Source organism: Trichomycterus rosablanca, chromosome 23, assembly GCF_030014385.1.
Source record: "Trichomycterus rosablanca isolate fTriRos1 chromosome 23, fTriRos1.hap1, whole genome shotgun sequence".
NCBI classification, from domain to species: domain Eukaryota; kingdom Metazoa; phylum Chordata; class Actinopteri; order Siluriformes; family Trichomycteridae; genus Trichomycterus; species Trichomycterus rosablanca.
The window spans coordinates 11,953,035-11,976,989 of NC_086010.1; the positions used below are offsets into that span (position 1 = coordinate 11,953,035).

At 39.3% G+C, this 23,955-nt stretch overlaps 1 protein-coding gene across 1 annotated transcript in view; it reads right to left on the minus strand.

The window, feature by feature from the left end:
- Positions 1 to 683: 683 nt before the first annotated feature.
- The window catches only part of rad54b (RAD54 homolog B), a 39,240-nt gene continuing 15,968 nt past the window's right edge, over positions 684 to 23,955 (minus strand). The window contains exons 4-15 of the mRNA XM_062985403.1: positions 23,038 to 23,169; positions 20,108 to 20,389; positions 16,631 to 16,793; positions 8,952 to 9,177; positions 8,632 to 8,839; positions 6,659 to 6,798; positions 6,239 to 6,541; positions 4,468 to 4,613; positions 3,924 to 4,185; positions 2,860 to 2,926; positions 2,416 to 2,616; positions 684 to 1,053 (exon numbers count right to left, since the gene is read on the minus strand). Of these exons, the coding sequence (XP_062841473.1) occupies positions 830 to 1,053; positions 2,416 to 2,616; positions 2,860 to 2,926; positions 3,924 to 4,185; positions 4,468 to 4,613; positions 6,239 to 6,541; positions 6,659 to 6,798; positions 8,632 to 8,839; positions 8,952 to 9,177; positions 16,631 to 16,793; positions 20,108 to 20,389; positions 23,038 to 23,169 (2,354 nt within the window). The 3' untranslated portion in view covers positions 684 to 829. The remainder of the gene's footprint in view (positions 1,054 to 2,415; positions 2,617 to 2,859; positions 2,927 to 3,923; positions 4,186 to 4,467; positions 4,614 to 6,238; positions 6,542 to 6,658; positions 6,799 to 8,631; positions 8,840 to 8,951; positions 9,178 to 16,630; positions 16,794 to 20,107; positions 20,390 to 23,037; positions 23,170 to 23,955) is intronic.

The following is a 23,955-nucleotide window of genomic DNA, read 5'->3' on the forward strand; positions in this document are numbered from 1 at the left end:
CCTGTTCTTAATTGGCCAGCAAACTCGTCTGACCTTAACCCCATAGAAAATCTATGGGGTATTGTGAAGAGGAAGATGCGATACGCCAGACCCAACAATTCAGAAGAGCTGAAGACCACTATCAAAGCAACCTGGGCTCTCATAACACCTGAGCAGTGCCACAGACTGATGGACTCCATGCCAAGCCGCATTGCTGCAGTAATCCAGGCAAAAGGAGCCCCAACTAAGTATTGAGTGCTGTACATGCTCATACTTTTCATGTTCATACTTTTCAGTTGGCCAACATTTCTAAAAATCCTTTTTTTGTATTGGTCTTAAGTAATATTCTAATTTTCTGAGATACTGAATTTGGGGTTTTCATTAGTTGTCAGTTATAATCATCAACATTAAAAGAAATAAGCATTTGAAATATATCCGTCTGTGTGTAATGAATGAATATAATATACAAGTTTCACTTTTTGAATGGAATTACTGAAAAAAATCAACTTTTTCATGATATTCTAATTTTATGACCAGTACATATTCACAGATCATAATGAAAACCCAAACCATGCTTTCTTTAAGGTCCTGTTCTGGAGGCCTGTGTAGCATAATTTGAGCAGCACTGAAATTAAAAACAGTGAAAAAGACAGCCAAGTGTCAACAGCCTTGGTTTGGAGTACATAAACAATTTTTTTTTTTTTTTTTAAAGACACGTTTATTAAAAAGAGTGCATTTACAACATACATTTTTTCATAACATTAACATTCAATCACACAAATACATCATATCATTTACATGCATCAAACCTAAGGTCCTTTTTCTTTTCTTTTCGTTTTTGTGTGCTGGATTATGTTGTGTTGAGAGTTTTGGAAGTAGCGCTCTGAAAAGCATATGTAATGTGTCTATAAGCATGATCTAAATAAACATCACTATATGATTGGATGGTTCCAGAAAAATGCTTCCACTGCATGAGCTCAGACATGCTGACCCGCTGTGAAACATTGGCAGTATCGGCATGACGACCCAGCTGACACGCCCTTCCTGTAGCGACGTTCACTTCCTCAACCATGCCTGCAAAATAAAATGACATTTTAAAATTTTGTTAATTTAATCAAAGAAATGCATAGTCTTTTAGATAGTATTTTCCATTAATGAACGGTTAATATACAATAGGAGAAGCTTGTAAGCTAGTTCATTGGATGCAAGCAAGCTGGCCTGTACAGTACAGAAAAAACTATTTTCCCCTGATGACATGGTGTTTTTAGGATTTTTCAGTAGAGAGCAATGTTCTTTCTATTACAACAGTGGAAGCCTAGTGGGTAGAGCTGTGGGTTACCAATTGGAATGTTGTGGGTTCAAATCTCGGCTCGACAGTGCCATGCAGCCACTGTTGGACCCTGGAGCAAGGTGCTTAAACCTTTCAGTTCCAGGTGCTCTGTACAATGGCTGCCCCTGCACTCTCACACTACCACCACTATGTTTGTCTGTTGACATAGTTGAAATCTGACAAAATTCCCCCAATCTAGTCGTATCCAATTACCCTCTTGCATTACACTTTCTCTCTACTGATGTTGACCTTCACTCTGACTGAGGAGAGCCGTGACTAACACACGCCCCCTCCGACACGTGTGAAGTAGCCGACTGCATCTTTTCACCTGCACAAGGCAAGTTCATATGCGAATCAGCTTTGTTTACAGAGAGCCACACCCTGATCCACATTATCCCTCGACTCTGTGCCGAACCGTTGTTCGTGTAGCCGTCCAGCCTGCCAGGTGGCAGAGCTGAAATTTGAACGGACAAGTTTGAGTTGTCAGCTCTGGTGTGCTAGCGTGTTTTATCGCTGCGCCACCTGAGGGCCCGGTAGTTTTTTCTAATGTCATTTAACTCTGTAACAATGCCTCCTTATTCCTTATTAGTTATTGTAACTGACAACTGCTTGTAACATCTCTTAGCCCATATCAGTAGAGATAGATAGACTGAGCCAGCAAGAATTAAAACAGAAAATTGTAGAAATATGGGTACAGATGTTAAAACAGTGGCCCATAAATGTGTAGAATTGTCACTTGGAGATACCTAAGCAACTTCAGATTTCATTATCATTTACAGAAACTACTATATAAAGTATATGGAAGGGTGGTCAGGAAGAAAGTATCACCACTAACCATCCAAGAACCACTACAGACTGGTCTGCCATATACTAGAACCTGCTAGAACATGACATGTGCTGCCATGAAAGAGGAAAATCCAGTGCTTTAAAATGAGCACCAAACTTAAGTTTGTTGCTGATCATATTGGAAAAAAAGTTTAATAAATAAAAAGCTTGTTGTTTAGATTAATTTTATATTTTAAGAAGTCAGTTACTCATAAGCCTCTTCTGGAGCTGCCTGTATGTGCATGTAAACTAATCTTAAATGTTATATTTGTTTGTGTTACCTGATGTTCTTCCGTCGCCTGAGCACCAGCAGTCCAGCAGTTCATGAGTGAGACACTCAGTATTTGGCTCAAAGGTGAAAAGATCTCGTAGCTCCTCAGTTGAGAAATTAATGTGCTCAGCCTTTTTCCCAAGATCCACCACTGTTCCAGAAAGGCCTTGCTTGCTCACCTGTCGCTGGTAGATCTTTTCCTCTATAGTACCTAAAGAATGAAGTGTACTCGGTAACAGATGTGTTGTAACAATTGTTTATACATATTTCTTTATAATGCATGATTAGTATTCCCTTAATAATATGGAACTTTAAATGGGAACTAGGCAAATAAATCTGGCTTTTAAATGTAGATTTCAGCATCAGCATTACTTTGGAAATGTGTTACTGGGCTAACATGAACAGAAGTGTTAGTACTACATGAGTTTGACCAGTGCTCATTGCAGTTTCTAACCTGTAGTCAGAAATCTGTAGATGTGGACTGTTTTCTTCTGCCCGTCTCTCCACACTCGGGCCATGGCCTAAAACATAAAGAAAATAGAACATAGCAAAACCACATTATTTAATAGTTTAACACAAAAAAATAATAATAGTAATAAAAAAAACTTTAAAATGATTACAATAATAAATTTTCTGAACTTGTGCACCACCATGTGGTAGACTTCATAAAGAGCAGATTAAGTATTCATTGTATAGTCCATTTTTTGCTACAGTAGGTTACAGCATTCTAAAAAGCACCTGTGCCATAAAATTGATATACTTTTATCTTCTCCAGTTGATGTTAAGTCATAGAGATTATGCCTGTGGTTGCAGAAGACAAAAACATCTGGATGGGATTCCTGATTTAAATGTCTTTAAGTAAGAAATGGTTGAAGTAAGTGTTAATGTTATTTATTAAAGCAGGGCTGGGACAGATGACCTTTTTACCAATAGCCATTGCTGATACATTTACATGCAGCATTAAAAAGACGCTTTTATTCAAAGTGACTTACAATTATCACTGTATACAATTACACAGTGGTAGCTCAGCGGTTAAGGTACTGGACTAGTAATCATAAGGTTGCTGGTACAAGCCCCACCACTGCCAAGTTGCCACTGCTGGGCCCCTAAGCATGACCCTTAATCCTCAATTGCTCAGACTGTATACTGTAACTGTAATGTAAGTCGCTTTGGACAAAACGCTTTCTAAATGCCACAAATGTAAATGCATTTAAGGCTTAAGGGCCTTGCTCAGGAGCCCAACAGTGACAACTTGGCAATGGTGGGGCTTGAACCTTATGATTACTAGTCCAGTACCTTAACCACAAAGCTATCACTGCCCTAATAGTTGATGGTAAGTTTAACCAGACAGAAGTTTATACCATTGTTGATCTTCTTTGGCTTGCATCCTTTAGTTAGCCAAAAACTATAGTTCAGTTTTATACTTAATTTACATACAAAGCTGCCTTTAAAAGCGTTCTGCCGGGGTGCTTTTGTTTGTATGCTCTGTATAGTGTTTTACAGTGATCATTTGTTTACCTGAATGTCATTAGCTGGGTTCCAGTCTATATCATAAAGAATCAGATGAGATGCACCAATGAGGTTAAGCCCTACCCCTCCAGCCTTGGAGCTGAGCAGAAATAAGAAGTGGGAGGAGTGCGGACTGTTAAAAGATTCTACAAGCCGCTGTCTCTGGGAAACAGGTGTCTGTCCATCGAGACGGCACCAGGTGTAGCCGAGGTGAGCCCAGAGGTCCTGCAGCAGGTCCAGAGTCTGGGTGTAATTAGACACCAACACAACCCTGAAAAACCAGGTGGAAGACAAATGAAAAAGAAAATCAGAAAGAATTATAAACAGACACATAAAAGTGGGGGTTGAAAAACATGCATCAGCCATAAAAAAAGGGAGAACATGCAAAACACACATAAAGGACCCAGACAGCTCCATCTGGAAATCAAACCCATGACCTTCTTGCTGTGAAGCAACAGTGCTACCCACTTAAAAGACAAACTGCTAATTGATTTTATTTTAATTATATACCTTTTGACAATGAATAAAAAGACTATGGTGGATATAAACAAACCTGTCTGTGTGGTTTACACGCTTTATAGCATCCAGGAGGTCTGCCAGCACCAGTAATTTCCCAGAGTCTGCTGTACTAAAGCTATTAGATGCATAGGTCTCAGGAAACAGCTCTAGAGAGAAGCCCTCATAGAACTCAGTTTTTTCCTGAAATCCATACCAGAGAGAAAAAAGTAAACATGAACATATTTACAGTGGTACCTTGTAACTCAATGCCCCCTAAACTCGAAATCTTTGAAACTCGTCGCCCTTCGTGGAAAAATTTGTACCCTTAATCTCGACATGTTTAGCTTTTGTTTTTAAATGTAATTATTTAATTTCAAATTAACAATGAACAGCCACTTTGTTCAGCGCTTGGCTTAAGTGGTGCTGTAAAACCTCATCAAAGTGTGAATATGAAACGAATCTGCATTTGTGTGGAAACTAGGGATGTAACGGTGCACCGGCAGAAAAATCGGTGCGCATGTGCCGCGATTTGAATCGGTTAATCATTTAAGATGAATCGATATTCACTTTAAACAGCAGAGGGCACTGGCGCTATATATTTTATTATACGTAGAATAAGGGAAATGTGTAGCATTTATTTTGCATAGTTTGCACCTATCTAATAAAATAATAAACATAAATAAAATAAGGACATTCATTATTTAGATGAATTAAATATAAGCACAAATACAGTATTTTATTTTAAATAGAAGTAATAAAAGGAAACGTCATAATTTGTTTTCAATTTCATTTAGTTTAAAAAAATCGGGGAAAATCGTATCGTGAACCCAGTATCGTGAATCGTATCGCATCGTGGGTAGAGTGTATCGTTACATCCCTAGTGGAAACACTTGTCAAATACACTCTATGTTTAGCTGTATTTTTCTCCTGTTACACATTTAAACTTGTGTTTATAGCTCAGGTGTTGAGAAATTGTGAGAATCAGCTTTTCTATGTTATTTTACACATATTGTAAGATAAAAAAAGCTTTATGTGACTTGATGTATTAAAAGGACGACATAGAAACATGAAACCTCTGTTAATTATTACTGCTTGTAAGTTCTCTCCACTAATGAAATTCCTTGCTCGTTGTTTAAATATAAAGTCACGCTAAGCTTTGTGCACCGCCACACAGTATACCAAGATCAAGCATCTCCATGATTAAGAAGCATAAGGAAACAATAAAGAAGTAAAGGTAAAGTGCAGGATTTATTGAATTTTTTATTGATTTTTAACTGTTTTAAATAGTATTTTAGTGTTTTTATAAAATATATTTGTTTTATTTTCAGTGTATAAGTGTCAAAAACAACCCCATTATTTTACTTTAGCCCAAAATAAATGCAGTTCCACAGGACCATGGAACGTATTATTTCCCATACATTCTGATGGGAAAAAATACCTTGAAACTATATCTTTTAAACTCAACGTCACTCCCAGAACCAAATGACATTGAGTTTCAAGGTACCACTGTGCAATGAAATTCTTTTTTCGCATATCCCAGCTTCTTTGTGGGCTGGGGTCAGAGTGCAGGATCAGCCATTATACGGTGCCCCTGGAACAAGACAGGGTTAAGGGCCTTGCTCAATGGCCCAACAGTGGCTGCATAGCAGAGGCTGGATTTGAACCGACAATCTTCCGAATGATAGCCCAAAGCTCTACCCACTAGGCTACGACTGTCCTATGCTACACTATTTGTTGTTAGTTTGCATGCTTGTTAGTTTTTTTTATATTGTGGTGCAAAAATGTCATTATTCTTTAACCAAAACATATATATGTATAATCAGAACCTTTATCGTGTTGTAGAGGAGGCCAGGGTGGTTACACAGCTTCTTAAGAGCATTGATGCAGGCGAGATGAGGGCTGTGTGTGAAGGTACGAGTCCTGGTAGCAGTAAAACAGTCCCTGACGACTCGGCTGGAAAGCAGCTTGTTGTACAGCTGCACCTGAAGATCGGTTGGCCTGCAGAACACTGTCCACTCCAGCCGTTCCGGTAGGAAACGGTTAATGATGTCTTGAGTTCGTCGGAGAGTAAAAGTTCCAGTTAGACGAGCAAGTTCTGCTGCTCTCTCCTCACCTAAGCACCTCTCCTCCTGTTTCACAATTTTTGTCATTTAAAACACAAACATGCACGGTATTTCCTCCCAACAATCAAATCTGACTAAACAATAAATCTATAATTCTATATTTTTTTCCTGTGAGGGCGCTACCTCGGTGCAGGCGGGCTGGCGAGATCTGAGGATTGGTTCTTCATAAATCTTCCTGTAAGCAGCTGAAGTTCCCAAAATGCCTGGATTTACAAACTCAATAATGGAGTAGAACTCTTGAAGATCGTTCTGGACAGGAGTGCCTGGAAATGACCATATACATACACTAAATAAATGCTAAAAACACTGTAAAATTCTTATGTCTAAATGTGCAAGTCTGAACAATAATACAGTACAAACATATACACTGAGGTAAACTAGTGTTAGCCTAACTAGTGTTATTTTTATTGTAATTCCACTTTTTTTTATTACTATGTTGCAAAGCAGTTCATAACAGCTTCAAACTGTCTATATTAAAAAATAATTAGCTCTCAATTCCCAAATGTTAAAACAGTTCCCATAATAGACATGTTTTGTTTGTTTGTTTATTAGGATTGCAACGTCATGTTTTACACTTTGGTTACATTCATGGCAGGAACGGTAGTTACTCACTACACAAGATACATCAGTTCACAAGGTTATATCGAACACAGTCAATGACAATTTTGTATCTCCAATTCACCTCACTTTCATGTCTTTGGACTGTGGGAGGAAACCGGAGCACCCGGAGGAAACCCACACAGACACGGGGAGAACATGCAAACTAAAGAATGAACCCAGGACCTTCTTGCTGTGAGGCGACAGTGCTACCCACTTAGCCACCGTGTCGCCCATAATAGACTTGTGATTTGAATCCCTTAAATAATAAAAGTAGGATTTTGAAGTAAACATTTAAATGTACTGCGTTTAGCTCTTATCCAGAGTGACTTACAGAAGTGCTTCCACAGTACACATTTCGCAACTCTAGTTAAATAAAACAACAGTCCAAGGATACAAACCTACTGAAACCCTGTTAGAACAAAAGTTTGGGTTTTTTTGATAGTAAAAAGGTGGGTCTTTAATCATCTTTTGAAGACAGTGCAAGACTTAGCTGTTCGAACGGACAGGGAAGTTTGTACAAAAAAAGAGTACAAAAAAGAGCCTTGATGTGTGTCATCCTCGAGTTCTGGCTGGTGGATCAAGGCGTTTCTACACTCACTGTTCATTTTATCAGCTCCACTTACCATATAGGAGCACTTTGTAGTTCTACAATTACTGACTGTAGTTCATCTGTTTCTCTGCATGCTTTGTTAGGCCCCTTTCATGCTGTTCTTCAACGGTCAGGACTCTCCCAGGACCACCACAGATCAGGTATTATTTAGGTGGTGGATCATTCTCAGCACTGCAGTGACACTGACATGGTGGTGGTGTGTTAGTGTGTGTTGTGCTGGTATGAGTGGATCAGACACAGCAGCGCTGCTAGAGTTTATAAATACCATGTCCACTCACTGTCCACTCTATTAGACACTCCTACCTAATTGGTCCACCTTGTAGATGTAAAGTCAGAGACGATCTCTCATCTATTGCTGCCGTTTGAGTTGGTCATCTTCTAGGCCTTCATCAGTGGTCACAGGACGCTGCCTATGGGGCGCTGTTGGCTGGATATTTTTGGTTGGTGGACTATTCTTAGTCCAGCAGTAACAGTGAGGTGTTTCAAAACTCCAGCAGCGTTGCTGTGTGTTATCCACTCATACCAGCACAACACACACTAACACACCACCACCATGTCAGTGTCACTGCAGTGCTGAGAATGATCCACCACCTAAATAATACCTACTCTGTGGTGGTCCTGTGGGGGTCCTGACCATTGAAGAACAGGGTGAAAGCAGGCTAAAAAGTATGTAGAGAAACAGATGGACTACAGTCAGTAATTGTAGAACTACAAAGTGCTTCTATATGGTAAGTGGAGCTGATAAAATGGACAGTGAGAGTAGAAACAAGGAGGTGGTTTTAATGTTATGGCTGATCAGCGTATAATTAACTGAAATACAGAACTTCTCAGGAACTACTTTGTTTTTTTATTTCATTATTCATTATTATTTTATTATTTGACTGACCTGTAAGGATTACTCGGCGTTCACATGCCAGGTTGTTAAGAGCACTGGCAGTCTTAATACTGCTGTTTTTGAGCCGATGGCCCTCGTCACAGATGACCACACCGAATTCCAACTTCTTCAAGGCATCTACAGAGCGCAGCAGCATCTCGTAACTGATCACCATGACAGGACAAAGAGGAGAGCATACAAAGTTCTCCACGCGATGGTCCTTGGGATAACATACAAAAGCATTTCAAAACAAACTGAACACATCCTGCTCAAGTACCTGAGCACATAAACATCCTTCAATTCTGCATAGAAACGGTTACACACACACACACCTGGTCGACTGTGTACACACTAATCCTTTCTTTGCCAAGCCATTTGTTGAACTCTGCCGCCCAATTTTTGACCAAACTGCCAGGACATACCACCAGTCCTCTCTTCAGTACTGGCCGGCCACCGTACGGGCCCTGCCTCAGCAGTGTCCACAGCACACATATACACTGCAGTGTCTTTCCCAAACCCATCTCATCTGCTAATATTGCACCACAGCGGCCAGACGACCTGCAAAACACACACAGGTCAACTAAGACAATCACACTTCAGAATATTACATAAATAAAAAGCCGACTTAAGGTAGACTTCCGGTGGCGCTATGTAGAAGGAGGCAGCAGAAAACATAGCTCTAATAAAACCAATTAAAATTAGCACCTTTAAGCGACATAAACGGCAGAAAGAGAAATAAACTTATAAAGAAAGGACTGAGGAAGCCCAGCGAAAGAGATGGAAAGGAAAATGAGGTCTGTAAGGAAAGATAATACTACAGAAGGAGGAACCGAAGTTGAGAAAGAGATGGCGCGGGGGAAATTGATAGCGGAAGAAGAACAAGACTCGGTAATACTGATGGAAATCCGCAAACTCAGACAAGAACACACAGATGCAGTGAATGATAGCAAAAGAACTTTGGCAAGATTAGAAACAAGTGTGAGAGAGTTAGTGGAAAGAACAACTAATCTAGAAAATCGCGCAGTAAACATGGAAGAAAGGCTGGGAAACACGGAGGACAGAACAGCGCAGCTGGAGAAGTCAGTCGCTTTTCTACTGCAACAAGAGGTAAAACTAGCCGCAAAGTGTGACGATTTAGAGTCAAGGATGAGACGTAACAACATAAGGATTCATGGCATTCCGGAGGGATCTGAGAAAAATGACACTATCGGTTTTATAACGGAATTTATTCGCACGTCAATGCAAATCGCGGATGATCTAGAAATCCGTATTGAAAGAGCACACCGTTCTCTGCTTCCTAAACCGAAAGAAAACGCCCCCCCACGAGCAATCATTGTCCGGTTCTTAGACTGTCGGATAAAAGATCACATAATACAGCAAGCGTGGAAACAAAAGATCACGTACGAGGGGCGGATTGTCTACTTTAATCAAGACTACACAACCGAAGTACAGAAAAAGAGGAAACAGGTGAGGGACGTGATTAAAAAACTAAAGGAGAAAAACGTGAAGGCACAATCACCATACCCTGCACAGCTGAAAGTGCTATTGCAATCAGGAACTAAAACCTATGCCACACTAAGAGAAGCGGCACCGATGTTGAGGGAAATGGGGATCAGTGTGGAGGAAGATGAGACAGATAATCTACGGAGAGGGATGACACAAGAAAACTGGACCATGGCGACAAGGAGAAGGGGAAAAAGAAAACAGATGCAAAATACAGAGGCTAACTGGCAGGACCCCATAGACTGAATTCATTTATATGGGCAGTACGGTAGGGCTCAAAGAAATGATTTGAATAAACACATAAATGAATATAGTCCTTGAAATTAAAGAGACAATTAACATCAGCCTAATGTAGAATACACTTTACATAAATAAAGGAGGCTAATGAGACATTGTTTATATAAAACAACAATAATATTGGTTGGGTGGAGTTAGATAGACACTCAGTTAGAGTAAATGGCAACTTTGTGTAACAGCTGGGAAGTTGCAGATGCACATAGCATTATTCTCCCAGAGAGAACATGCCACATCTCTCTGGGCATGATACTTTTGGAAGTCACATACTGTTGTTATTGTACATTAGTTCGAAAGGAGATGCGTATTGTTTATTTTTTGTACAATGTGGTTTTTTTGCTTTATTTAACTGTATTGTTTTCTAAGAGGTACAGAACCAATATGTTTCAAAAGAAAATTATATGAATAGGTTGAATCTTGTTTCGTATAATGTCCATGGACTAAACCACCCCATCAAAAGGAAGAAGATTTTGAGCCAACTGAAAAAACTAAAGTGCTCAATTGCTTTGCTACAGGAAACACATTTAATGGAGGGTGAATGTAAAAAACTGAAAAGGGATTGGGTAAATCAAGTATTTTACGCCTCAGGTGGGAAAAAAAGGGGTGTAGCCATATTAATCAATAAGTCCGTACCATTTACTGCAGAAAATGTAATACAAGACAACATGGGAAGATATGTAATGGTAGTTGGCTACATAGGTGATATAACTCTAACGATATTGAATGTGTATGCTCCGAATGAGGAGAAAGAAATATTTTTTAAAAAAAACATTGCAAACGTGATTACCAGTAATGGAAGGGGGATGATAATAATGGGAGGAGACTTTAATGTGGTACAGAATGGGAAAATAGACAGACTGCCACCAGAACAGGGACCAATCACAACAAAATCTAAGGCACTAAATAATTTGATTAGAGAATTAGGTCTAGTAGATCCATGGAGAAATAATAATCCAAGAGGGAGGGATTTTACCTTCTATTCAAATCCGCATGGAAGTTATTCAAGAATAGACTTTTTCTGTGTTTCCCAGCAATATACCCACAAAGTTCTGAACTGTAACATAGAAAGCATAACTATAAGTGATCATGCCCCCATCACACTAACAATAGAGATAGATAAAGAATATTTTTATAAATACTGGAGACTTAATGTATCGATCCTGTCAGATGAGAAGGTGGTAAAAGAAATAAAACAAAGCTTACTGGAATACTTTCAATTAAATGATAACAGTGAAGTATCACCGTCAATCTTATGGGAGGGGGGTAAAGCAGTAATAAGAGGAAAAATAATAGAAATAACATCTAGACTAAAAAAAATACGGATGAAACTACAAAAAGACCTGGAGAGTAAAATTAAAGAATTGGAAATAGAACATAAAAGTAAAGGAGATAACAACACACTTCTCGAATTGAAAAACACCAGGCACAGACTAGAGGAACTTTTGACATATAGAGCCGAAGGAGCTTTACGCTTTACAAGTCAAAGGTACTACGAGATGGGCAACAGAGCAAGCCGTCTACTAGCATTCCAACTTAGGAAAGCACAAACAAATAGGACAATCTCGAAAATCAAACACCCTACTTCCAAACAAATTCTGGGAAAGCCAAAAGAGATAGCAGAGACCTTTGCAGAATATTATAAAGAATTATATAATGACTCAGAATCTGACATCACAGACAAAAAAACACAAACATTTCTTGAAAAACTACAGTTACCATCATTATTAGAAGAAGAGGCAGATGAAATGATAAGACCAATTACAATACAGGAAATTTTGGATACAATAAAAACCCTTAAAAATAATAAATCCCCGGGCACCGATGGGTTCCCGGGAGAATTTTATAAAAAATTTGCAGAAGAGATTACACCAGTGTTAGCTAGCGTGTTTAATTATTCTTTATCATCAGATGACCCACCAAAAACTTGGTCAGAGGCCATTATTTCAGTCATGTATAAGGAGGGCAAAGATCCAACTGCTTGTGAGGGATATAGACCTGTTAGTTTGCTCTGCATGGATATGAAAATATTAACAAGCATACTGACACAAAGAATGCAGAGATACATAACTAAATTAATTAAAACAGATCAAACAGGCTTTATTCCAGGGAGGCAGGGGGCTAATAATATTAGGAGAACGTTAAACATTGTGTCATGCACTAAAAAGAATCCCCAGCCAACCATGTTGCTCAGCCTAGACGCACAAAAGGCATTTGACCGAGTAAAATGGAATTTTCTATATCATACATTGGAAGTTTTTGGGTTTCATCCAACCTTCATAAAATGGGTAAAGGTAATATATAAAAATCCAAAATCACGGGTAAGAGTTAATGGTTACTGTTCAGAATTTTTTTATCTTAAAAGAGGAGTAAGACAAGGCGATTGTCTTAGTCCATTATTGTTCGCAGCATGTATTGAACCATTGGCCGAATCAATAAGAATAAATAACAATATAAAGGGAATAAGAGATGATGGGGGCATAGAACATAAAGTATCGTTATTTGCAGATGATATATTGATATACATTAGTGAGCCAACATCATCTATTTCAGCATTATTGATTAACTTAAAGGAGTATGGGGAACTATCAGTATACCAAACCAATGAATCTAAGTCAATTGCTATGATGCTCTCAGGAAAATGTCCAGAAGAACTAGAGGGGAAAGTTCAGTTTAAATGGACTAATAAAGGATTTAGATACCTGGGTATTATTATCACACCTGTAACATCTGGATTATATGAAGAGAACTATGGGAAATTAATAAAGGAGATAAAAAAGGATTTGATTAGATGGGAGATATTGCCTTTGACCCTGACAGGAAGAATAGAAACTATTAGAATGAATGTCCTACCAAGGTTGTTGTTTTTATTTCAATCACTGCCTATTCGGGTTCCTAGCTCTACTTTTAAAGTATTAAATAAATATATATTAAAATTTGTGTGGCAAAATAAGAAAGCTAGAATTAAATATAGGACACTTCTTTGTCCAAAAGACAAAGGAGGATTAAATCTACCTAATTAAAAAAATTACTACTGGGCTGCACAATTGAGAGCGGTAATCATGTGGATAACTAAAGAGACAGATGCAATATGGGTGGGAATGGAGCAAAGGTCATGCCAAGTGGTACCATTGGAGTCACTTCCATTTTTAACTGAAAGAACACAGAGAAAATTAAAAATAGGAAATGAATGGATCAGGGGAACAATGAAAATATGGACAGTGGTGCGAAAGAAGTTAAAATTATCCAATTCCATTTGTAGAGCCACTAAAATAGCAATAAACCCAGATTTTGTGCCATCTACTATGGATGCAGGATACAAAATGTGGGCAAATAATGGGTTAATATACATTGCACAACTGTTCAGTGGGCAAAACATGAAGTCATATGAACAACTTAGACAAGAATTTGAACTACCAACTCACAACTTTTATAAATACCTCCAAGTAAGACACTACCTCCAGAAACATAGGGAATGGGAGAATATTTGCCGAGAATCATCAAAAATAGAGGAATTATTAATGACATATGCAGAAGAAGAGACTAAAAAAGGAATAATATCTAAACTGTATAAAGCGTTACAGGCGGACTCTGAAGATAATAATATAGAGGTTAAAGAAAAATGGGAGTTAGAGGCAAATATTATAGTAACAGATGACGAATGGGAAGAAACATTCATAGCAGGCCATAAACTAACTAATAGTCCAACATGGAGGGAATTTGACTGGAAAATAAAAATGAGATACTTCAATACACCTTCTGTTACATCAAAATATAGTAATACATCTGAGCTATGTTGGAGGAATTGTGGACAAGTGGGGGACTTGACTCATACATTTTGGGACTGCCCTAAATTATCAGAATTTTGGAAAAGAGTTCAAAAAGAGATTACTAAAATTTTAGGAATCAGATTTGCATTAGACCCTGCACTATATATACTAGGTATACCACCTGACAATGTGACTGACGGGGACATGATATATTTATTAAGAATTCTGCTTCTGGTAGCAAAGAAAGCGATTACAGTGTGTTGGTTAAAGCCTCAACCACCTAACATTATACAATGGAGAGATATGGTTAAAAAGGTTTTTATTATGGAGAGAATTACAGCAAGATTACAGCTAAAATCAGATTTGTTTAACAAAAAATGGTTACCATTAATGCCTGAAATGCAAGAACTGTAAATACCTCTTCTCTTAATTATTATTATTTATTTATTTATTTAATTTATGTTTTTTACCACTTTTGTTTTTTCTTTTTTGTGATTATGAATACATCTCATACATGTTGGAAATTTGTATGTATTGTTCTGTGTGATAAATAATAAAAAACCAGTTCAAAAAAAAAAAAAAGCCGACTTAAATCCACTAAACAAAAAATATGAGCATGTGTACAAAACACAGTCAGCTGTGTAAGGATGTGGATCTTGAAAAATAGCCACTGGCTGGAACTAAGGGGCTTAGATGTATTTATTTTCTTTGTCAAACTTTACACTTGGCTTTTTGGAAGCCAGCTGTTCCATTTATTTCTCTGGTATCAACCAAACCCAGATTACTTCCTCTAGGAAACCCAGATTTCTTTTTCTCTGCCATCAGTGAACATCCAGGGAATGGACATTGAGAGAGTGGACTCTTACCTGGTAAAAATATGTAAAAAAGTACCTGGGTGTTCACCTTAACAACAAGGTGTTAAGGTGTTTATTTATTTATTAGGATTTTAGCGTCATGTTTTACACACTTTGGTTACATTCATGACAGGACAGGTAGTTACAGGTTACACAAGATTCATCACTTCAAGTCTTTAATAGCAAACACGGTCATGGATAATTTTGTATCTATGTCTTTGGACTGTGGGAGGAAACCGGAGCTCCCGGAGGCACAGGAACAACATGCAAACTCCACACAAAAAGACCCCGGACCGCTTCAGCTAAGAATCGAACCCAGGACAACCTTGTTGTGAGGCGACAGTGCTACCCACTGAGCAACCAGGCCCCCCACTGACTGAGTTTTTCTTTAATAGTTTTTTATTAGTTTAATAGCCTGGCGTAAGAGTCTTTGTGCCATGACATAGTTAAGAAACCTGGACTCGCCGCTCAGGTGACGCAGCGGTAAAAACACACGCTGGAACCAGAGCTGGGATCTCGAATACATCGTATCGAATCTCAGCTCTGCCTTGCCGGCTGAAGGCTGAGCGGCCACATGAACAACGATTGGCCTGTTGTTCAGATGGGCGGGACTAAGCCGGATATGGGTCTCTCTCTGTCAGACTGGTGCAATTACGACCTCTGCTGGCTGATTAGAGGCGCCTACACAGAGATGAGGAAAGAGTGCTCTTAGGGTGTGTCCCTCCACACACAACGCTAGGTGGCACAACACTTGTCAATGTGTGGGTGATAAGATGCGTACGGCTTGCTGCCCACGTGTCGGAGGGGGCGTGGGTTAGCTTCAATCTCCTCGGTCAGAGCAGGGATCGGCATAGGCGGAGAGGAAGCATGATGCAATTGGGCAATTGGACGCGCTAAAGGGGGAGAAAAAGGGGAGAAAATGCTTTTTTTTTTTAAACAAACAAAAAAAAAACCTGGACTTAATCATTGGAAAGTGTGTCCACATACTTTTCTGCAAATAGTGTACTTTAAGAATCTTTAAGCACCCCCAGGTGGTGCAGCGGGATATTCCGCTAGCACACCAGCACAGAGTTTCTGAACTCCACGGTTCGAAACTCGATGTTGCCACCAATCGTCTGGGCGCCATCTGGCGAGCATAATTGGCAGTGCCTGCAGCAGATACTAATTGGCCACCGTATCTGCAGGGTGGGGATGTGTAACTGTGTTGATTGGCGGAAGAGACGCCTGTGCAGAAAGCAGGGGCGAGAAGAGGGAGGCTGTACACACGTCGGAAGAGGCGTGTACAGTGACGTGCTCTCCTCGGATGCAATCTGGTATCTCTCAGCAGTGGAAGACAAAATTGAGTGCGCTTTGGGGGGGAAAATGGGGAGAAAATTCATAAAAAAATTTAAAAAGAATCTTAAAGCATTTGATATTGTGTAGAAAGTTTACTTACTTGGTTACTGAAAGAACATTAGTATAGAGTCATGATTCCATATCATTATCAGTGGCACTTAGAGCAGAGCATCATGGCAGAGTAAAAAATAAATAAAAGGCTCTTGTACACACAGAGTACTTTTATAACAACGCGTAAAAAGCAGAAAAGCATCCTACCTCATTCCCACGAGGCATTCATACAGAAAGACCACTCCTTCTCTCTGATGTGGCCGCAGATGATTTGTCAAGTAAGGGTCCACAACCACATCCACTAATGGGAGCCCAGTTTTATTGCAAACCCACTGGTGACTGGCTAAGGGTCGGGGCATCACAAGGGCTCCTAATAACATACATTACACATACAGTAAATATTAACAAACATTTAAGGTCAAAAGCAATACGTGTAAAGCTGAACTGTCTAAGCCTACAGATCTCTTTATTTAACACATTTAATAATTACACACTTCAAATATGGGAGCCATTTAAACATACAAAAATCTCCTTTATTAGCAATTATATTTTTTGTAGCTGTTAATCACTAGAATGTATTTCTTGCATAACTGTTAGTTTTCGATTATTGTTACGTTTTATTACTCGATTTCTACAAACCCTAAATTCCAAAAACATAGGGACAGCATGTGAAATTTTAACAAAAAACACATCAAACAGACATAACATTGTGACCACTGACAGGTGAAGTGAATAACACTATCTCTTCATCACGGCACCTGTTAGTGGGTGGGATATATTTGGCAGCAAGTGAACATTTTATCCTCAAAGTTGATGTGTTAGAAGAAGGGAAAATGGGCGAGCGTAAGGATATGAGCGAGTTTGACAAGGACCAAATTGTGATTGCTAGACGACTGGGTCAGAGCATCTCCAAAACTCTGCAGCTCTTACGGGGTGTTTCCGGTCTGCAGTGGTCAGTATCTATCAAAAGTGGTCCAAGGAAGGAACAGTGGTAAACTGGCGACAGGGTCATTGTTGCAGACCATGTACACCCTTTCATGTACACCTCTTTCAGCAGGATAATGCTCCCTGCCACAGAGCAACAATGCTTCAGGAATGACTTGAGGAGCATAACAATGAGTTTGAGGTGTTGACTTGGCCTCCAAATTCCCCAGATCTCAATCCAATCGAGCATCTGTGGGATGTGCTGGACAAACAAGTCCGATCCATGGAGGCCCCACCTCACAACTTATAGGAGTTAAAAGATCTGCTGGTAGCATCCAGGTGCCAGATACCACAGCACACCTTCAGGGGTCTAGTGGAGTCCATGCCTCAATGGGTCAGGGCTGTTTTGGCAGCAAAAGGGGGACCAACACAATATTAAGAAGGTGGTCATAATGTGATGCCTGATTGTGTATGTTACTCCACTTTAAACCTGTAATGTTTCACTGTCTTACATGTTTTAAGGACAAAAGTGCAAGACGATTCAGATTCAGCTAGCACTGCAGGTACAAACCTTGGGTTCTCTGAGGCAATGAAGACCAATATGCAGTAGACATGACTTTTGGATTAAGAGTATATTAGTGGGATCTAGGGTCTACAATACACAGCACCGCCTACCTTATCGATTGAATGTAAACCTAGAACATTCAGCGTCGGTCTCCAAGCCGAAAATTCTTGTCCCTCCGCGTCCACTGCATAGTTTTCAAAACTAGTAGTGTTTTTTAGCTGATTTACACTTTGACATCTTGGACTTTTTGACTAACTTATTGCTAACTAAATTGCCGTAAAATTGCTAGAACCGCCTCATGGTGCAAATTAACCACTAAACGCAAATGAAAAACGTTAAATTGCTAAACACAAACCTTAAAGCTTGAATTTCACAGCAACTTGCATATTACATCAAAAAAGGCTCATTTCACAACTTGACACTATTTTTACAGCCGTGAATTACAGCCCCTAATCAGAAAAAGTTGGGACAGTATGGAAAATGCTAATAAAATAAAAATTCAGTGTTCATTACATTTACTTTGACTTTTATTTGATTGCAGACAGTTTGAACCTGAGATATTTCAAGTTTGTTTGGTCAACTTTGTTTCATTTATTAATAAACATCAATTCCTGCATCTCAAGCCTGCAACACATTCCAAAAAAGTTTGGACGGGGGCAATTTAGGGCTAGTAATGAGGTGAAAAAACTAAATAATGATGTGATTCCAAACAGGTGATGTCAACATGTTACAGGATTGTAATCATGGTTTGGTAGAAAAACAGCATCCAGGAAAGGCTGAGTCTTTGATGAGCAAAGATGATCAGAGGATCTCCAGTTCATCAACAAATGTGTGAGAAAATTATTGAAATGTTTAAAAACAATGTACCTCAAACAAAGATTGGAAGGGATTTGCATATTTCTCCCTCTACAGTACGTAATATTATTAAACGATTCAAGGAATCAGAAGGAATTTCAGTGCGTAAAGGCCAAGGGTGGCATCAAGAACCGCCACTCAACAATAGCTGATATAACCACATGGGTGAGGGATTACCTTGTCAAGCACTACAATACAGAGTTACATGCACAAATGCTACTTAAAACTTCGGTGGTGTAGACTTCTCTGGGCTCGGAGGCATCTAGGATGGACCATCACACAGTGAAAACATGTATTGTGGTCAGATAAATCAGCATTCCAGGTCTTTTCTGGAATAAATGGATGCCGTGTGCTCCGGACCAAAGACAAAAAGGACCATCCAGACTGTTATCAGCAACAAGTCCAAAAGCCAGGGTCTGTCATGGTATGGGGGTGTGTCAGTGCCTATGGCAAAGGTAATTTACACTTCTGTGATGGCAGCATTAATGCAGAAAAGTACATTGAGATCTTAGAGCAACATGTGCTGCCTTCAAGACGTCATCTATTCCAGGGACGTTCCAGCATTTTTCAACAAGACGATGCAAAACCACATGCTGCACACATTACAAAGGCATGGCTGCAGAAGAAGAGGGTACGGGTACTGGACTGGCCCCAATAGAGAATGTGTGGAGAATTTTGTAACGAAAAATGCAACAACGACGACCCCGTACTGTTGTACATCTTAAGACGTGTTTGCAGGAAGAATGGGACAAAATAAAAGCTGAAACACTAAATCACTTGGTCTCCTCAGTGCCAAAAACGTCTTTTAAGTGTGGTGAAAAGGAATAACAACAGTACAAAGTGGTAAATGCTTTACTGTCCCAACTTTTTTTGGAATGTGTTGCAGGCCTGAAATGCAGGAATGGATGTTTATTAATAAATGAAATGAAGTTGAGCAGATAAAACATGAATATCTCAGGTTCATCCTGTCTGCAATCAAATAAAAGTCAAAGTAAATGTATCCCTCCATATTATTCAACATTTACTGTACATATGGCACATTGTGGAATGATGAACTCTAATGTCTTTAAAGAGGAGTATGTAACTTTTTTAAGGCTTCACGTACCAGTAAACCAGCTGTCTTTTGCATTTTTATCTTATTTATTGAAATACCTAAATTCTGAAGTCAGTAGCTTAGAGGGTCATTGTATTCTAAAAAACATTATTTAAAAATATTTATTTAACATTTCACACAACCCATTTTGTAAACTGAATTTGTAGCAATAGTAAAGTAGTTTTAAATGTATTTATGTGAATTGCAGTATGTATAAAAGTCTAAAATGTTGTGTGTTTGTGTGTACCTGGGCTGTTAGGGTCATGTCTGGGCTTGTAGACAGTCCCCTCTGAATCAGGGCCTTTAACAGACGTGTCAGTAGCCCGTGCTGGTCTGACAAAGGGTTTGGCCAACTGATGTTTCACAGGTGCTTTAACAACTGGTGTCTCCACAAAGTTGTCCTGAAAACAGCACCCTTTAACATAGTCTTCATTTGAGATGGTTCCCATGACCTCGATCTGCTTTCCTCCCACCATTAGAGTCTGGCCTTCACACAGGCTCTCCAGCTCAGACGCTTTGTAGCCCGACCCTTAAACACATAATACAGTTACATTACAACAGCTTAAACAGCTACAGAGCGTTATTCAAATACAGCTGGCACTACGCAATGGCAAATACACCGATCAGCCATAACATTAAAACCACCTCCTTGTTTCTACACACATTGTCCATTTTATTAACTCCACTTAACATATAGGAGCACTTTGTAGATTTACTGAGCATTTCTCAACATTACTACAATTACTGACTGTAGTCCATCTGTTTCTCTGCATGCTTTGTTAGCCCACTTTCATGCTGTTCTTCAATGGTCAGGACTCTCCCAGGACCACTACAGAGCAGGTATTATTTAGGTGGTGGATCATTCTCAGCACTGCAGTGACACTGACATGGTGGTGGTGTGTTAGTGTGTGTTGTGCTGGTATGAGTGGATAAGACACAGCAGCGCTGATGGAGTTTTTAAACACCTCACTGTCACTGCTGGACTGAGAATAGTCCACCAACCAAAAATATCCAGCCAACAGCGCCCAGTGGACAGCGTCCTGTGACCACTGATGAAGGTCTTGAAAATGACCAACTCAACCAGCAGCAACAGATGAGCTAATAGAGTGGACAGTGAGTGGACACAGTATTTAAAAACTCCATCAGCATTGCTGTGTCTTACCCACTCATACCAGCACAACACACGAACACACAACCACCATGTCAGTGTCACTGCAGTGCTGAGAATGATCCACCACCTAAATAATACCTGCTCTGTGGGGTCCTGGCCATTGAAGAACAGCATGAAAGCACGCTAAAATTGTATGCAGAGAAACAGATGGACTACAGTCAGTAATTGTAGAACTACAGTGTGTTCCTATATGGCAGGTGGAGCTGATGAAATGGACAGTGAGTGTAGAAACAAGGAGGTGGTTTTAATGTTATGGCTGATCAGTGTACTGGAAGTACATGGCTAATCTTAACACTGCTCCCAAAAGCAGTTAGCTTGTAGGTATGGCAACTGAGGACTCTCAGTGATCCCATTTTATAAGCCAGCTTCTACTATATGCGATGCAGAAATCGGATGTACTGACTTGGCAAAACTGCATCAACTGACAGAGTGACATCAAGGGAGCAGTGGTAGCCAGCGGTTAAGCTACTAGAATAGTAATCAAAAGGTTGCTGGATCAAGCCTCACCCCCACCAACACGTGTCGGAGGGGGTGTGTGTTAGTCACAGCTCTCCTCATAGTGGAGGTCAACATCAGTAGAGAGGAAGCAAAATGCAATCGGGTAATTGGATATGACTAGATTGGGGGGAAAATTGTGGGAAAATTTATAAATAAATGAGGTTTATAAGATCAAGGTCAAGCTGCAGAAATTGTGGACAGCAAAGTTATAAAATAGGACTGGGTAGAAACAACTTTCCATTAACCAGGACAACTGGCAGTCCATTCAAACTGTAAGATCCAGTATAGCCAGGCTGAGTTTTGCAAAATAGCAAAATGATTGGACTGTAAAGTACTGGAGTAAGGTCGTCTTCTCTAAGCCCAAGTTTCTTTGGCACAACACACAGTCAACTAATGATTAAACAGAGACTTGGAGTGGCCTACAACCAACAGTAGCCTGCTCCCATTGTAAAATTGGTGGTGTATAGTAGATGATCCAGGGGCTGCTTCAGCTAGGCAGAATTGTCTATGTAAGGAACCAAAAATGTACAAAGATATTGTGATATAACTTGCTTCCTTCTGCACTGACAATGTTCAACTCTGAGGACTGTTTCTTTAATCTAATAAAAAAAAAAAATACAACTATAGAAACTTATATTATATACTTTATATATTATATCGTCGCTGTCCAATGAAAAACACGCATCTCCAAAAACTCAACTTTTCAGGTAAAAGCAAAAACTTTTTCCCCTGACAGTAACAGTGCAAACAAACCACAGCTGGCGCAATTTAGTTACAATTTAGCACAGAAATATATATCTTTATCAGGTCATCAGTCCATCGGTTCTATACGTAAAACTTACGTGTACAAATATAAATCATGTTTACAACCATGCAATTGAGTAACCTGTATAAACTGTATAGCTCAAACATTACACATTTCTCAAACAGTACCGGAGGGGAAGGAAGAGGAGATACACGGTTTTGATGGACAGGTCTAACAGCCAATGGAGATACTTGTTAAAGAGATTGTGTGATTTTTCATCTTTTCATTGGTCATTTTGATATTCACCGCTATGGACAGACAGAGATTTATACCCATGAAAACCGCTAAAAGTGGAGATACGTGTTTTTCATCGGACAGCGATGATATACTTATATTAGTTTCTTATTGTTTTCCAGAATTGTATGTTTATGTTTGTTTAATCTTGATGAATCTCACCCAGTTATACTCTAGGGCACTCCAGGAGGATTGCCATTTTTGGGTTTGGCTCCTCTCAATGTTTCTATGTCTAATGTTTTGTTCATTTGTTGTTGCAACTGTCACACTAGCCTTGCTCAGTGAAGGTTTTGGACCTGGATTAAAGTCGTTGCTTTGAGACAATGTTGACACTGAATGATAATGGTAATTGCTTTCTGAACCCTAATGTCACACTTCTTTAGAAACAACTGACCCCAGAAACCAAACACAATCCCATTTGAGACACAACCAGGTCAAAATTTCAAGTCAAAATTATAAGCCAGTTTACCTCGACCAATATCTCGTCCCTCCATGTCTTTGAGGACAACGCTACGACCTCTGGCCACAAGTATGGCATCGCCTTCCCAGCGCTTATGCTTCCTGTTTGATGCCTTGCACCACATTACACTGTAATACCGCGCTAAAAAACACAAGCAAAAACTGTTAAACAGACTTTTTCAGAAATGGGCATTATTTTGAGACAGACAAAAAATCCTGCAATTAAAATCAGAAATATCATGTTATACTGTGACAGCTGTGCCTCTTTCTGTTAGACACACACTTTTCAGAAATGTAAAAACTAGGGCTGGCACCGATCCGATACTCTGTATTGGTATGGTCGGATATTGGCCCAAATCACTGGATCTGATATCAGAAGTTGGTTTTTAATAATCTAAAAACGTGACAGAACTTTAACGGAAAATCTCAGCCAAACTCTCTCAATTCTAATTGGTCCATCGCGTTTGATTGACATCCACATCTTCCAATTGTAGACACTTTGGGCGACATGCCATAAAGCGAGATGTGTCACGTGAACAACAGCTTGAACGTAAGTGAAACCAAAAATGCTGCTTAATGTTCTGTGTGTAAAAGTGAAAATAAAAACAGCAGTTTTGTATAAGTGTGATGTTGTAGGTTCTGTATTTATTCCTTTAGAATATTTGTTTCACAGTCTGAGCGTTGTTATTTAGATAGCTAGTTTAACCATGGTGCATTGAGACAGGTATTATTACTGCTTAGTTGTTTGAGAGGAGAAATGACAGTATCAGATTGGTATCAACAGATACTCAATTTGAAGTATTGGTATCGAACATAAAAAAAGGTATCGAGCCAGCCCTAGTAAAAACCATAGCACTTGCATACATGTAATGGTTAAACTATCTTTGTCTTTTACAATAATAAACATTGGTCAATTTAAAGCAAAAGA